Source organism: Saccopteryx bilineata, chromosome 3 (genome assembly GCF_036850765.1).
Source record: "Saccopteryx bilineata isolate mSacBil1 chromosome 3, mSacBil1_pri_phased_curated, whole genome shotgun sequence".
Classification (NCBI taxonomy): Eukaryota; Metazoa; Chordata; class Mammalia; order Chiroptera; family Emballonuridae; genus Saccopteryx; species Saccopteryx bilineata.
This window is the reverse complement of record NC_089492.1, coordinates 145,638,661-145,651,145: the sequence shown is the minus strand read 5'-3', so window position 1 is coordinate 145,651,145 and position 12,485 is coordinate 145,638,661. Positions and strand designations below refer to the sequence as shown.

At 44.6% G+C, this 12,485-nt stretch overlaps 1 protein-coding gene across 1 annotated transcript in view; it reads left to right on the top strand.

Moving 5' to 3' along the window:
- Positions 1 to 1,062: 1,062 nt before the first annotated feature.
- The window catches only part of POLR1A (RNA polymerase I subunit A), a 98,832-nt gene continuing 87,409 nt past the window's right edge, over positions 1,063 to 12,485 (top strand). The window contains exons 1-2 of the mRNA XM_066267605.1: positions 1,063 to 1,235; positions 11,388 to 11,592. Of these exons, the coding sequence (XP_066123702.1) occupies positions 1,159 to 1,235; positions 11,388 to 11,592 (282 nt within the window). The 5' untranslated portion in view covers positions 1,063 to 1,158. The remainder of the gene's footprint in view (positions 1,236 to 11,387; positions 11,593 to 12,485) is intronic.

Below are 12,485 nucleotides of genomic sequence, written 5' to 3'. Positions count from 1 at the left end.
AGTAGGGTGGGTCTTTTGAAAAAACTACCTTAATATTCCCCAGTACAACTTCCTGCAGAAAGCCTTCTACGATTATTCCGCCTGCAGTCATTATCCATCTGGTCCAGGTTCGGACCAGCTTGAATAAGGCTCTTCTGTGCTGCAGCTCCAGAAGCGACGCCCACCGCAGCAACTAAAACTTCTAGAGGCTGGTAACCAGCGAGGGGTAGCCCCGTGGTCCCCTTATTCCGGACCTTAGAATTATGCAGACACAATCTTCTGGACTGTGCGTCTGCTTAACAGACACACCGCAGTCTAGAGTTGTACAGCCTCGTGACAAGGCAAACTACATTCCCCACAACCCCTTGCGCCCTAGGCTCGCTGCGGTTGCTTCTGGCCAGTCTCCAGGAGAGGCAGCTGTGGCAGGGGGTTCAAGTGGGACATTTTAAAAGGGTCGCAGAGTGGGGGCGTCAGTGGCCAAGGCGGATACAGCGACCACAGTATCGGCGGCAGCGGCGAATGCCACTAGCGACTCGCCCGATGCACCTCCTTTCCAGCTGGGCAAACCCCGCTCCCAGCATGTGAGGACTGGGTTGTGGTCTGAGGGTCACCGGGTGGCACAAGGAGGGCGAGCGAACTCCTCTCCAAAATCCTCTTTAGCCCTAGGGTCTCCGACCCGCCGACACCCTGGAGCCTGCAGCTACTCTTATCAGGGATCTCGGCTATAGCCACTCCTGATCCATTGGTCAGCAGAGTGGGCGAGCACCGGGGAAAGTGGGCGGGAACAGCTCGGCTATTGGCTGAGACGTAACAAGACGATAGCAATCATAAAATAGGTTTCAAGCTCATGGTTAGAAAGACTTCGTTATGAAAGTTAAGTGGTCAGTATGCCTCAATTGCCTCGAATAAATTTCCTAAAATTATCATTTCAATACCACTTGTTGTCAATTGTTTTCAAAATAAGAGGGCTAGTGAGAATCGTGAGAGTATTTTTCTTCCCTCCCTAGAGCGGAAATGACCTCGTCCACGTAAATCTCATCCCAGGCAGCGTCTCGCGCGCGCAAGCGCAATTTAAATCACGTGGTGGCTGCAGGCTTGTAGCTGTGTTAAGACTTTATTGGAGGTGATTAGAAGTTTTCTCTGTGTCAGAAGTGTCAGAACTCCAAACTAACCAGGAGGATGTTGGGCTCAAAGAGCATGCCGTGGAGGCGGCTGAAGAGCATTTCCTTTGGGATGTATTCAGCCGAAGAGCTCAAGTAAGTAGCTGATGGGAAGCGTGCGGGGCTTGACGCTGTAGTTCTTGCTTTTATAAACTACTATTCCCGAACGGTCTTGCGCTCAGTTTACCTTATGAGTCCGTTGCTGTAGGGCGCATGACCTACTGGGACCTGTAGTTCCGGGAGCATCTTGGGCTGGCGTACATTGCCTGGAACACGCAGGTGCCAGGAAAGGGTTTGCGCTGGAGAGGAGGGTATTCCAAAAAAGTCACACCCACCAGTCTTCTCGTTAGCTAACCAGCGTTTGTGAAATCACAGTAATGTTTCTGAAGAGGTTAGTTAAGCACATAGTCTAGTTTATAAAATGATTATCCTTCACGTCTTAGTTCAGGCTACAGCTCTCTTTGCTAGGACTCCCTGTATTCTCCGCTAGTTACTAAATCAAGGGTACTCTGCCTGACCTGTGGTGGTGCAGTGGATAAAGCGTCGACCTGGACATGCTGAGGTTGCCGGTTTGAAACCCTGGGCTTGCCTGGTCAAGGCACATATGGGAGTTGAAGCTTCCAGCTCCTCCCCCCTTCTCTCTCTCCTCTCTAAAAATGAATAAATAAAATAAAATATAAATCAAGGGTACTCTGATAAGTCCTCATTTTGATCATGGTAGCACTTGACAGTCTTGACCACACTCTTGAAATTTTCCTCTGTGACAAGTATTTCTTCCTTCCTTACTCGATCAATTTATCAACCCACTAATATTTATTTTTTTAATTTTTAAAAAGTTTTATTGATTGATTTTAGAGAGAGAGGAAAGGAGGGAAAAGAGAGAACATCGATTTGTTGCTTCATCCATTTATGCATCCGTTGGTTGATTCTTTATGTGCCCTGACCAGAGATTGAACCTGCAACCTTTCCTTATGCAGAGGATACTCTAACCAACTGAGATACCTGCCAGGGCAACCCATTAATACATATTTATTGACCTTTTCAGTTTTTTTGTTTTGTTTTTAATTTTTTTTTTATTTTTCAACTACAGTTGACATACAGTATTTTATTAGTCTCATGTATACATTTCTGTAACTTATGAAATGTAAGGTAAGTTTAGTACCCATCTGACACCATATACAGTTATCACAGTATTATTGACTCTATTCTCTCTCTTTCCTTTTTTTTTTTTTTTTTTTACAGGGACAGAGAGAGTCAGAGAGAGGGATAGAGATGGACAGACAGACAGGAACGGAGAGAGATGAGAAGCATCAATCATTAGTTTTTCGTTGCGACACCTTAGTTGCTCTTTGATTGCTTTCTCATGTGTGGCTTGACCGCAGGCCTTCAGCAGACCAAATAACCCCTTGCTCGAGCCAGCGACCTTGGGTCCAAGCTAGTGAGCTTTGCTCAAACCAGATGAGCCCGCTCTCAAGCTGGTGACCTCAGGGTCTTGAACCTGGGTCCTCCTCATCCCAGTCCGATGCCCTATTCACTGCACCACTGCCTGGTCAGGCTATTGACTCTATTCTCTATGATGTACTTTACATCACTGTGACCGTTTTTATAACGGGCAATTTTAACATCTTAATCCCTTCCCTCCTTTAACCCATCTTCCAAACTCCCTACTATAGCCACTTTTGGATTATTTAATTGATAAAATCCATATTCTAGAGTCAGAATTGATCTTTCAGTTTTTGTCAGGCAATATGCTGGCTATTAGTTGCATGTTGGTGAACAAGGTCATTGCATTCATGGCTTATATTCAAATGTGTTTCAGGCTCGTTAGCTGATTCTTTTTTTCCTTAAATCTTGGTGTTCCTCGAGGTTCTGTTCTGGTCCTTTGCCTTTCTGGTCCTAAATGTAATCCTTTTGATTTCATGACAATTTTACCGCTTTCATGATTGATATTCTCAAATTTAAGTCTCCAGCCAAAATTTATTTTCATGATTTTTCAGACTGATCTATTCAGCTGTTTTCTGGACATCTTTACTTGAATTTTACACAGAGAACTTCAATTCATATACCAAAAAATCAACATATACCCCTTGGGATGGGGCTTGACCCTCTGAAAGGCTATCTACTCTAGTGAAAAATAGGTGTTATTTTGTGACTGGAAAGTAATTCTAGACCTGTCTTTCCTGACAGCTGATTTAGTTATTGGGCTCTTACTGTGTGTCCTACATAACTATTCATTCTGTACCCTCCTTTTCACCACTGTTGCTACTATCTTAAGTCACACCTTCATCTCTTGTTTGAAATGTCTTTGCACCTCACATCTGTTCCATTCATCCTTCCCATTGCTGTCAAATTTATTCTTCCAAAGTATAAATGTGATTATGTCACTCTTAATATCCTCCAGAGGCACTGCATTTCTCTCAGGTAAAGGATACTTTCTTAGCTTAGCCTACAAGTCTTCCCATGATCAGGCCAATGCAGATGTTAGCTATAACATTATCTTTCCCCTAGCCCTACTAAACCACTTGCTCATTCCAGAACCTGCTATCAGGTTTTAGCATCTGGACCTTTTGCCATACTGTTTTCTCTGCATGCAGTGTTCTCTACTTACCTCCGTCTCTCTTCCCCCATTCCTCAGCAGACACCTGGAGAGTATCTCTGCCGCTCTTAAGGTTCAGCTCAACCTCATTTTCAAGATTTTTACCAGTTGTTTACCATGGGGAGGGGGTCAGTCACATTTTGTGCTTATTTATATGTTTGCTTTCCTCCAATGCCTTGAGCTTCCTGTATGGCTCTTTTCCATTCTCTTATCCTCCACTCTGGTTGAGTGAATGGATGAATAAACTTCTGAGTGCAAATTCTGGTAATACCTGGAACAGCATGCTCACCCAGAAATTCCCATTGTATCATCATCCACCACAGATACAATTTCATCCAAAGGCAAAATGTTTTAGTTTGCTTGAATTAAGAAAATAATAATTGTGGAGCTTTCAAACAGAAAACCTCATGAGCAAATTTATACTCATTACAGACATTGTAAACCTATGTGTGAATAGGGTTGGAGAAATTTAAATAATTATGCTACCTTTTATTGTGCTGGTTTCCACTAACTTCCCATCTCACTTGGAGTAAAAGCCAGGTCCTTAAAATAGCCTGAAATGGCCTGTTACTTCTGTGAACTTACCTCTATTCCAGCCATCCTGGCTTCATTGCTGTTTCCAGACCATTATTGACACCCACCCACCCCGGTACCTTTGCACTCCCAGCTTCTTTCTCCTGTATAGCCTTCTGCCTAGGTGACTGCATGACTTACTTCCCCATATCCTTCAGGCCTTTGATCAAGTATAATACACCCTTCTTATTTTTTTTTTTAATTTATTCAATGAGAGAAGAGGAGGCAGACTCCCACATGCCTGGGGTTCCACCCAGCAAGCCCACTAGGTGGTAATGTTCTGCCCAACTGGGGTGTTTCTCTGTTGCTCAGCAACCAAGCTCTTAGCGCCTGAGGCAGAGGCCATAGAGTCATCCTCAGCACATCCTCAGCCATCCTCACTCCAATCGATCCATGGCTGCAGGAGTAGAAGAGAGAGAGAAGTGAGAAGGGGAAGGGGTGGAGAAGCTGATGGTCACTTCTCCTGTGTGTCCTGACCAGGAATTGAATCCAGGACTTACACACCCTCGGCTGACACTCTACCACTTAGTACATCCTTCTCAGTATGAGTTCTCTGACTTCTGGCCCACCCTGCCATCCTTCCCCTTTCCTGCTTTACTTTTCTCCACTTTCTGCCATTTAACAGATTATATTATTTATTTTGGTTTTGTCTGCCTGCCTTTCTCCAGTAGAATGCAGGGCCCCTGAGTACAGAGATCCTTGTCTGCTGTTCTTGCCAAAGTACAGTGTGTCCGTAAAGTCATGGTGCACTTTTTTTATTTTATTTTATTTTTTTCTTATTTTTCTGACGTTGGAAACGGGGAGGCAGTCGGACAGACTCCCGCATGCGCCCGACCGGGATCTACCCAGCACGCCTACTAGGGGGTGATGCTCTGCCCATCTGGGGCGTTGCTCCATTGCAATCAGAGCCATTCTAGTGCCTGAGGCAGAGGCCACAGAACCATCCACAGCCCCCGGGCCAACTTTGCTCCAATGGAGCCTTGGCTGTGGGAGGGGAAGAGAGAGACAGAGAGGAAGGAGAGGGGGAAAGGTGGAGAAGCAAATGGGCGCTTCTCCTGTGTGCCCTGGCCAGGAATTGAACCCGGTACTCCTGCACGCCAGGCTGACGCTCTACTACTGAGCCAACCGGGCAGGGCATGGCGCACTTTTGACCGGTCACAGGAAAGCAACAAAAGACGATAGAAACGTGAAATCTGCACCAAATAAAAGGAAAACTTTCCCAGTTTCATATTATTCAGTGCAGTTCGATGTGGGCTCACGCACAGATTTTTTAGAGCTCCTTAGGTAGCTATCCCGTATAGCCTCTACAGACTCGTCACTGACTGATGGCCTACCAGAACGGGGTTTCTCCACCAAACTGCCGGTTTCCTTCAACTGTTTATCCCACCCAGTAGTTATTCCTATGTGGTGACGCTTCGTTATAAATGCGCCATTATTCACGTTGCACTTTGGTCACGGATTCGAATTTAGCGAACCACAGAACACACTGAACTTTCCTCTGTACCGTCCACATCTCGACTGGCATGGCCGTGGGCTGCTCTGCTGTATACACGGTGTTACATCATTATCTGCGCATGCGCACATGCTGCCACATCATCTTACAGAAACTGGGAGGGTTTTCCTTTTATTTGGTGCAGATTTCACATTTCTATTGTCTTGTTGCTTTCCTGTGACTGGTCAAAAGTGCACCATGACTTTACAGACACACTGTATGCCTGGCATTTAGTAAGCACTCAATAGGTGTTTGTCGGCTGCATGCATGAGGGATGAGGGAGCTCTCTGTTGGGCACTTGACATTTTCAGTTCTCACTACAACCATTTATGGTGCTGTCTCCAGTTATAGGAGAGGAAACATGTCTAGAGGATAATGTGACTCTAGGAAGTGGCAGAAGTCATCCTCAAACCCAAGTCTGTTAGTCTTGAGCTCATTTCTCTTCATTGGACTCCTTGCTGGTTGTCCTTCCTCTCCGTCCTGTTTCTACTATTATGAGAGGTACTTTCTCCTTTCCTCTAGCAAGAGAGAGGAACTTTGTTCCCAGCACTGTATTTTAGATACATTATTTTTTACTCACCATAATGAAGCTTCTGTACTGACCAATTTTAGGTGAGAAGAAAAGCTAAGTAGTTTGTCCAAGGTGTTCCAGTTCAAGGTTGCAATGGGACTCCAGGTTAGTGCTAAGAGACTACACACAACGGAGTTAGGTTGAATTTCTCATGTAATTAGCTTACTTGCAGCAAAGTGAGCATGTAGACAAGAGCCACATCAACAGCCCTCCATGTAGCCTCTCTGGCCCTCAGAGTGAGATCGATCTTGCAAAGTAGGATCTTCTGGGTCTGTTCTTAGTTTTTGATGCACCACCATCATTTTACCCTTTAGTTCATAAGTCACCGTTCAGGAAGAACTCAACAGTGTCTTCAGGCTTCATGAAGGGAATGTTTATATTGGTAGGGGCTCTCCTCCTGGTTAGTCCCACTCTCAGGTTGATGAGGGCAGGAGAGTGGGGTTCGTGGCCTGTCCTGAACAGTGACTACGGCTAGCTTTCCAGTGTTCTGGAAAACCCAGGTCCCTGTCCTCTGTCCTAGTGGCAGCTGTTGTAGAGCGCAGGGCTTCTCACCCCAAAACATGTGTTTCCAAAGAGCTGCCAGGCCCCTAGTTGTGAAAGGAGTGTTATGTTGTAGCAGCAAGGGGAGTGAGAAGACTGACCACAGCCTTTCTTAGGTCAGGTGAGTTGTCAGGTTGGGTACTTGTATCTTGGAGACCATATCCACCCTAGCTGTCTTGTGAGAGCCAAGGTCTGCCTCACCACAGAGAAAGACTGAGGATGAGGACAAAAAAGTACATTCAGTTTTGGATGTGAGCTATTTGTGTGGCCTTTATAAGCACAGGATATAATTCGTCTGCCAGTTAGCGTAGGCTGTCCTGGCCCCTCCTGCCCACTGTTTTCCCATCATTGCAGGTTTTAGGCAAGGGAAGTGAAGCACCAGCTTACAGAACATGATAGAAGACTCAGTGGCGAAAGACTTTGCACCAAGACCTAATTAGTTTGCGTTTGCCTTACGCAGTAAATGTTTTCCTGATTTATAGTTTCAGTTAAGTTTTGGAGCTCTGTGTAAAATGGTTGAGAAGGAAATACAGATGTATGTTATCCAGCTCTGAAGGAGAAGGACTTAGCTTAAAGATAGTGGAAGAAAGCACCATGGAAAAGAACTTCTCATTTAAAATTTTAAACTCATTGAAAAATTTTGAACTATGCAAATAGTACCATTAAGAAAGTGAAAAGACAAGAATAGAAGAAAATATTTACAAATATATATCTGAATAGGACTTGTATACAGAATATATAAAGCTTTCTTATAGTTCAATGTTAAGAAGGAAAATAACCCAATCAAAAAATGGGTAAAGGTTTTGAATAGACATTTCTCCAAAGAGGATATACAGTGGGCCAATAGGCATAAGAAGAGATGTTCAACATCATTGCTATCAGGGAAATTCAAGTCAAAACCACAGTGAGGTGTTACATCACACCTACCAGAATGGCCAGAATAAAAAAGTCAGCAGAATGTGCAGGTGAGGATATGGAGAAATTGGACCCCTAATGCATTGCTAGTGGGAATGTAAAATGGTGCTGTTCCTTTAGAACGGTTTGACAGTTCCTCAACTAAACAGAGAGACCTACCGTATGACCCAGCACTTCCATTCCTAGGTAGCTAGTCAAGAGAAATGAAAACATACATCCACATAAAAGCTCATACGCCATGTTCCTCTATCACATTATTCATAACAGCCAAACTGTAGAACTAGTTCAAATGTCCATAAACAGATGGTTGGAAAAATAACATACGGCTTATCCATACCATGGACTATTACTTGGCAATTATAGTCCAGAATCATACTACACTGTGGATGAACCTTAAAAATGTGCAAAGTAAAAGAAGGCAGTTACATGAAACCACATGTTGTGTTATTCTATTTATGTGAAATATTCAGAATAGGCAAATTTCTAGAGACAAAACATTGGTTAGTCATTGCCTAGGATGGTGAAGGAGGTGGAGAGGACAGAGGGTGATGCTAATGGTACAGTGATTCTTTTACTGGGTGTGAGCATCTAAAATTAGGTTGTGGTTATTGTTGCAGGACTCTGGATATACTGAAAAACACTTGAGTGTACACTTTAGATGGCTGCCCTATATGGTATACAAACCTGTTAAAGAATTTATAAATCTCCACATATGAAAAATGACAAGGCAAATTATAAACTAGGAAAGATATTTGCCACCATATTAGTAAAGGTTAATGTTCTCATGTAGAACAATAATGAAGACAGTAAGAGTTTAGTTAAAAAATAAGTAAAGGGCCCTGGCCGGTTGGCTCAGTGGTAGAGCGTCGGCCCGGCGTGTGGAAGTCCTGGGTTTGATTCCCGGCCAGGGCACACAGGAGAAGCGCCCGTCTGCTTCTCCACCCCTCCCCCTCTCCTTCCTCTCTGTCTCTCTCTTCCCCTCCTGCAGCCAGGGCTCCATTGGAGCAGGGATGGCCCGGGCACTGGAGATGGCTCCGTGGCCTCTGCCTCAGGCGCTGGAGTGGCTCTGGTCACAGCGGAGCGGCGCCCTGGATGGGCAGAGCATCGCCCCCTGGTAGGCATACTGGGTGGATCCTGGTCGGGTGCGTGCGGGAGTCTGTCTGGCTGCCTTCCCGTTTCCAGCTGCAGTGGGATGCAAAAAAAAAAAAAAAAAGTAAAGGACCAAGACAACATAAAAATATACATATAGCCTGACCAGGTGGTGGTGCAGTGGATAGAGCATCAGACTGGGATGCAGGGGACCCAGGTTTGAGACTCCCGTGGTCGCCAGCTTGAGCGCGGGCTCACCTGGTTTGAGCAAAAGCCCACCAGCATGAACGCAAGGTTGCTGGCTCCAGCAAGGGGTTACTCGGTCTGCTGAAGGCCTGCGATCAAGGCACATATGAGAAAGCAATCAATGAACAACTAAGGTGTTGCAATGTGCAATGAAAAATTAATGATTGATGCTTCTCATCTCTCTCTGTTCCTGTCTGTCCCTGTCTATCCCTCTCTCTGACTCACTCTCTGTCTCTGTAAAAAAAAAAAAAAAAAAAAAAAAAGGCCCTGGCCAGTTGGCTCAGTGGTAGAGTGTTGGCCTGGTGTGCAGGAGTCCCCGGTTCGATTCCCAGCCAGGGCACACAGGAGAGGCACCCATCTGCTTCTCGACCCCTCCCCCTCTCCTTCCTCTCTGTCTCTCTCTTCCCCTTCTGCAGCCAAGGCTCCATTGGAGCAAAGGTTGGCCGGGGCGCTGAAGGTGGCTCCATGGCCTCTGCCTCAGGCGCTAGAATGGCCCTGGTTGCAATAAAGCAACACCCCAGATGGGCGGAACATTGCCTCCTGGTGGGCATGCTGGGTGGATCCCGGTGGGGCGCATGTGGGAGTCTGTCTGACTGCCTCCCCTATATATATACATATATTCCTGGCCAGTGATGGTACAGTGGATAAAGAGTCAACCTGGAATGCTGAGGTCCTCGGTTCGAAACCCAAGGTCACTAGCTTGAGTGATAGAATCATCCACGTGATTCCCTAAGCTTGCCAGCTTGAGCCCAAAGATTACTGGCATGAAAAGCCCAAGATGGCTGGCTTGAGCCAAACATGGGTCATGCCATGACACTGACATGACCCAGGTCAAGGCATGTAGGAGAAACAATCAATACACAACTGAAGTAAAAGCAACTATGAGTTGATGCTTCTCACCCTCTCTCTCCCTTCCCTTCCTGTGTGTGGGTGTCTCTCAAAAAAAGAACCCCCAAAGAACTGTAATGAAAAGTTAATTAACATAGCAATTGGATAGCATTTCTTTTTCCCTCCTAAATATAGAAAGATTTTTAAGTGCTAAGGCTCCATGCTGGCTGAGACAACCTGCTGTGAGGTCATCTTGTCTGGAATGCAAGGTGCCAGTATAAATCCAAAGGTTCAGGATGATTTGCACCCTTTGGTTCATGGATTCCATTCCACAGAGGAAATAATTATATTTTTAGGAAATAGAAATTTGAATTATTGTATGCAAAAATCTTTACCCAGATAATTATCTAAGTTTAGTTATAATAGTTTGGTTAAATGAATTGTATTAACTTCTACATAATGAAAGATTTTGCAACTCTTAAGTTATGTTACCAAAGTATTTTTAGTGATGTGAAAACACTCATTTAATGCTAAATGAAAATGGATATGTGCAATACTAGAAATACCAAGTGATTTCATTTAACATTTTTTAAAAATGTACCCACGGGACAAAAGTCTACGAATGTTCTTTAAGTTGTGAGGTTTGACTGATTTCTTAGTCCATATCTTTATTATCTAAATCAGAAAAAAATGTTAAGAAACAAACTTGGCATGAATGTAATTTTGGTAAAAGTAGCGAGGCATCCTATGTGAGACCCCTTAAAACCAACATCAAGTACTGTGATGAAATCTTTAATAATGCAGGTTACATTTCTCTAAGGTTTGTATATTTGTGTTTGGTGTACCTCAATTTATTATTTCTGCCTACAGGCATAATTGGGTCAACTCCGCTTTATTGAACTATGTATGCTTTAGAGTTAGTCTGGCCCATGTCCTCCCTGCTCCCCCACCCCTGCACCCTCTCCTTCCTCAGCTTTTTGGCTGTGTCACCTCGTTTAACTCACCTAACTGCTCAGAGCCTGTTTCCTCCTCTGAAAAATGCATGTGGTGATGCCTATCTCAGAGGATTCAAGTCAAGACCAAACACTGCTTGTAAAGTAAGTTTCAGTTAGTAGTTGCTTAACTCCTTTTTAAAATAACCTTCCAGTGTATTCAGTTAGTACAAGATTTGCATTAAATCTGTTTTTTAATGATTTTATCACCCATATTCATTCAGCATATATTTATTTATTGTGCACAGTGTCCTTGCTAAGAACTCTGCTGCAGCCATGAGCAAAGCAGACAGTCTGCCTTCTGGAGCTGTCAGCCTGTCTGGGGAAATAAATCATTCCTCAGAAGAGGAAATGTCCGGGAAGTCGAGTAATCTTAGTTTTCCCTTGATCTTTTCTATCTGCTTAGGAAATTAAGTGTGAAATCCATTACGAACCCTCGGTACCTGGACAGCCTGGGAAACCCGTCGGTCAATGGCCTGTACGATTTAGCTCTGGGCCCTCCGGATTCCAAAGAGGTGTGCTCCACCTGTGTGCAGGACTTCAACAACTGCTCCGGCCACCTGGGCCACGTCGAGCTCCCGCTCACGGTGTACAATCCTCTCCTCTTCGATGTACGTTCTGCCCTGGGCTGTCCTGGATACGTGGGTCAAAGGGCTGCTGGTGGGATTTGTGAGGCCACCCTCTCCCCACAGGAGGGGCTGAGGAGGTTAGCTCTGGAAACTTTGAGTGCCAGTGCTCTTTACCATGAGTTTTTAAACCTTGAGGAGCCGAATCTAGTATATTCACCTTGGCCTCAAGCCCTAACTAAATGAATCTCAGTTTGATTACAGTTGAGAAGAGCCACAGCTTGGTTCTGTTGGCAGAAGGGGAAGAAAGCGTTCTTCCATCCCCTGCACCTTTTGTTTCAGGGCTTAGCACCCTTCAGAAATCTAGGCTGAGCCACCCTGGCAATAGAGGTATCTTTGGAGTCCTGTAAGCCTCCCTGAGCTCTTCAGGTGACTAGGTTCTGGCTTGGTGGCAGGAGGAGCAGAGCCCCAGGAGACCCAAGGGTGAGCTAAGAATGAAGCTCCTGGCTAGAGTTCTACTTGTGCATTTTCAATGCTTTGTATTAGGTAACCTAGTCCTCAAGGTTTGTTTTAAGCCATGCAGATGACAGCATACATGGACCTGAATTTTGTCTGTTAATTGTATCAAGGAAAGAGAATTGTCTCGGGTAAATACTAAATGTTTGACTAAACTTAGTATTCAGCACTTAGTTAAATAAAATGAAGGTATTTCCCTAACTTAGACCCAAAGTAAATTTCAGATTTTAGTGAATTAAAAAGAAATCATAGAGAAAATATGGAGGAACACTTATCTAGTTCTTAGTATCATAAAGGTCTTTCTAGGTGTAAAGGGGAAGTGAAATTCTGATGGGAATAAACTGACTCCATAGAAACAAGAATCAGAAGTATTGAATACATTGAACATCACCTGCCTACTAAGCTTCTTTCTAATACTCTGC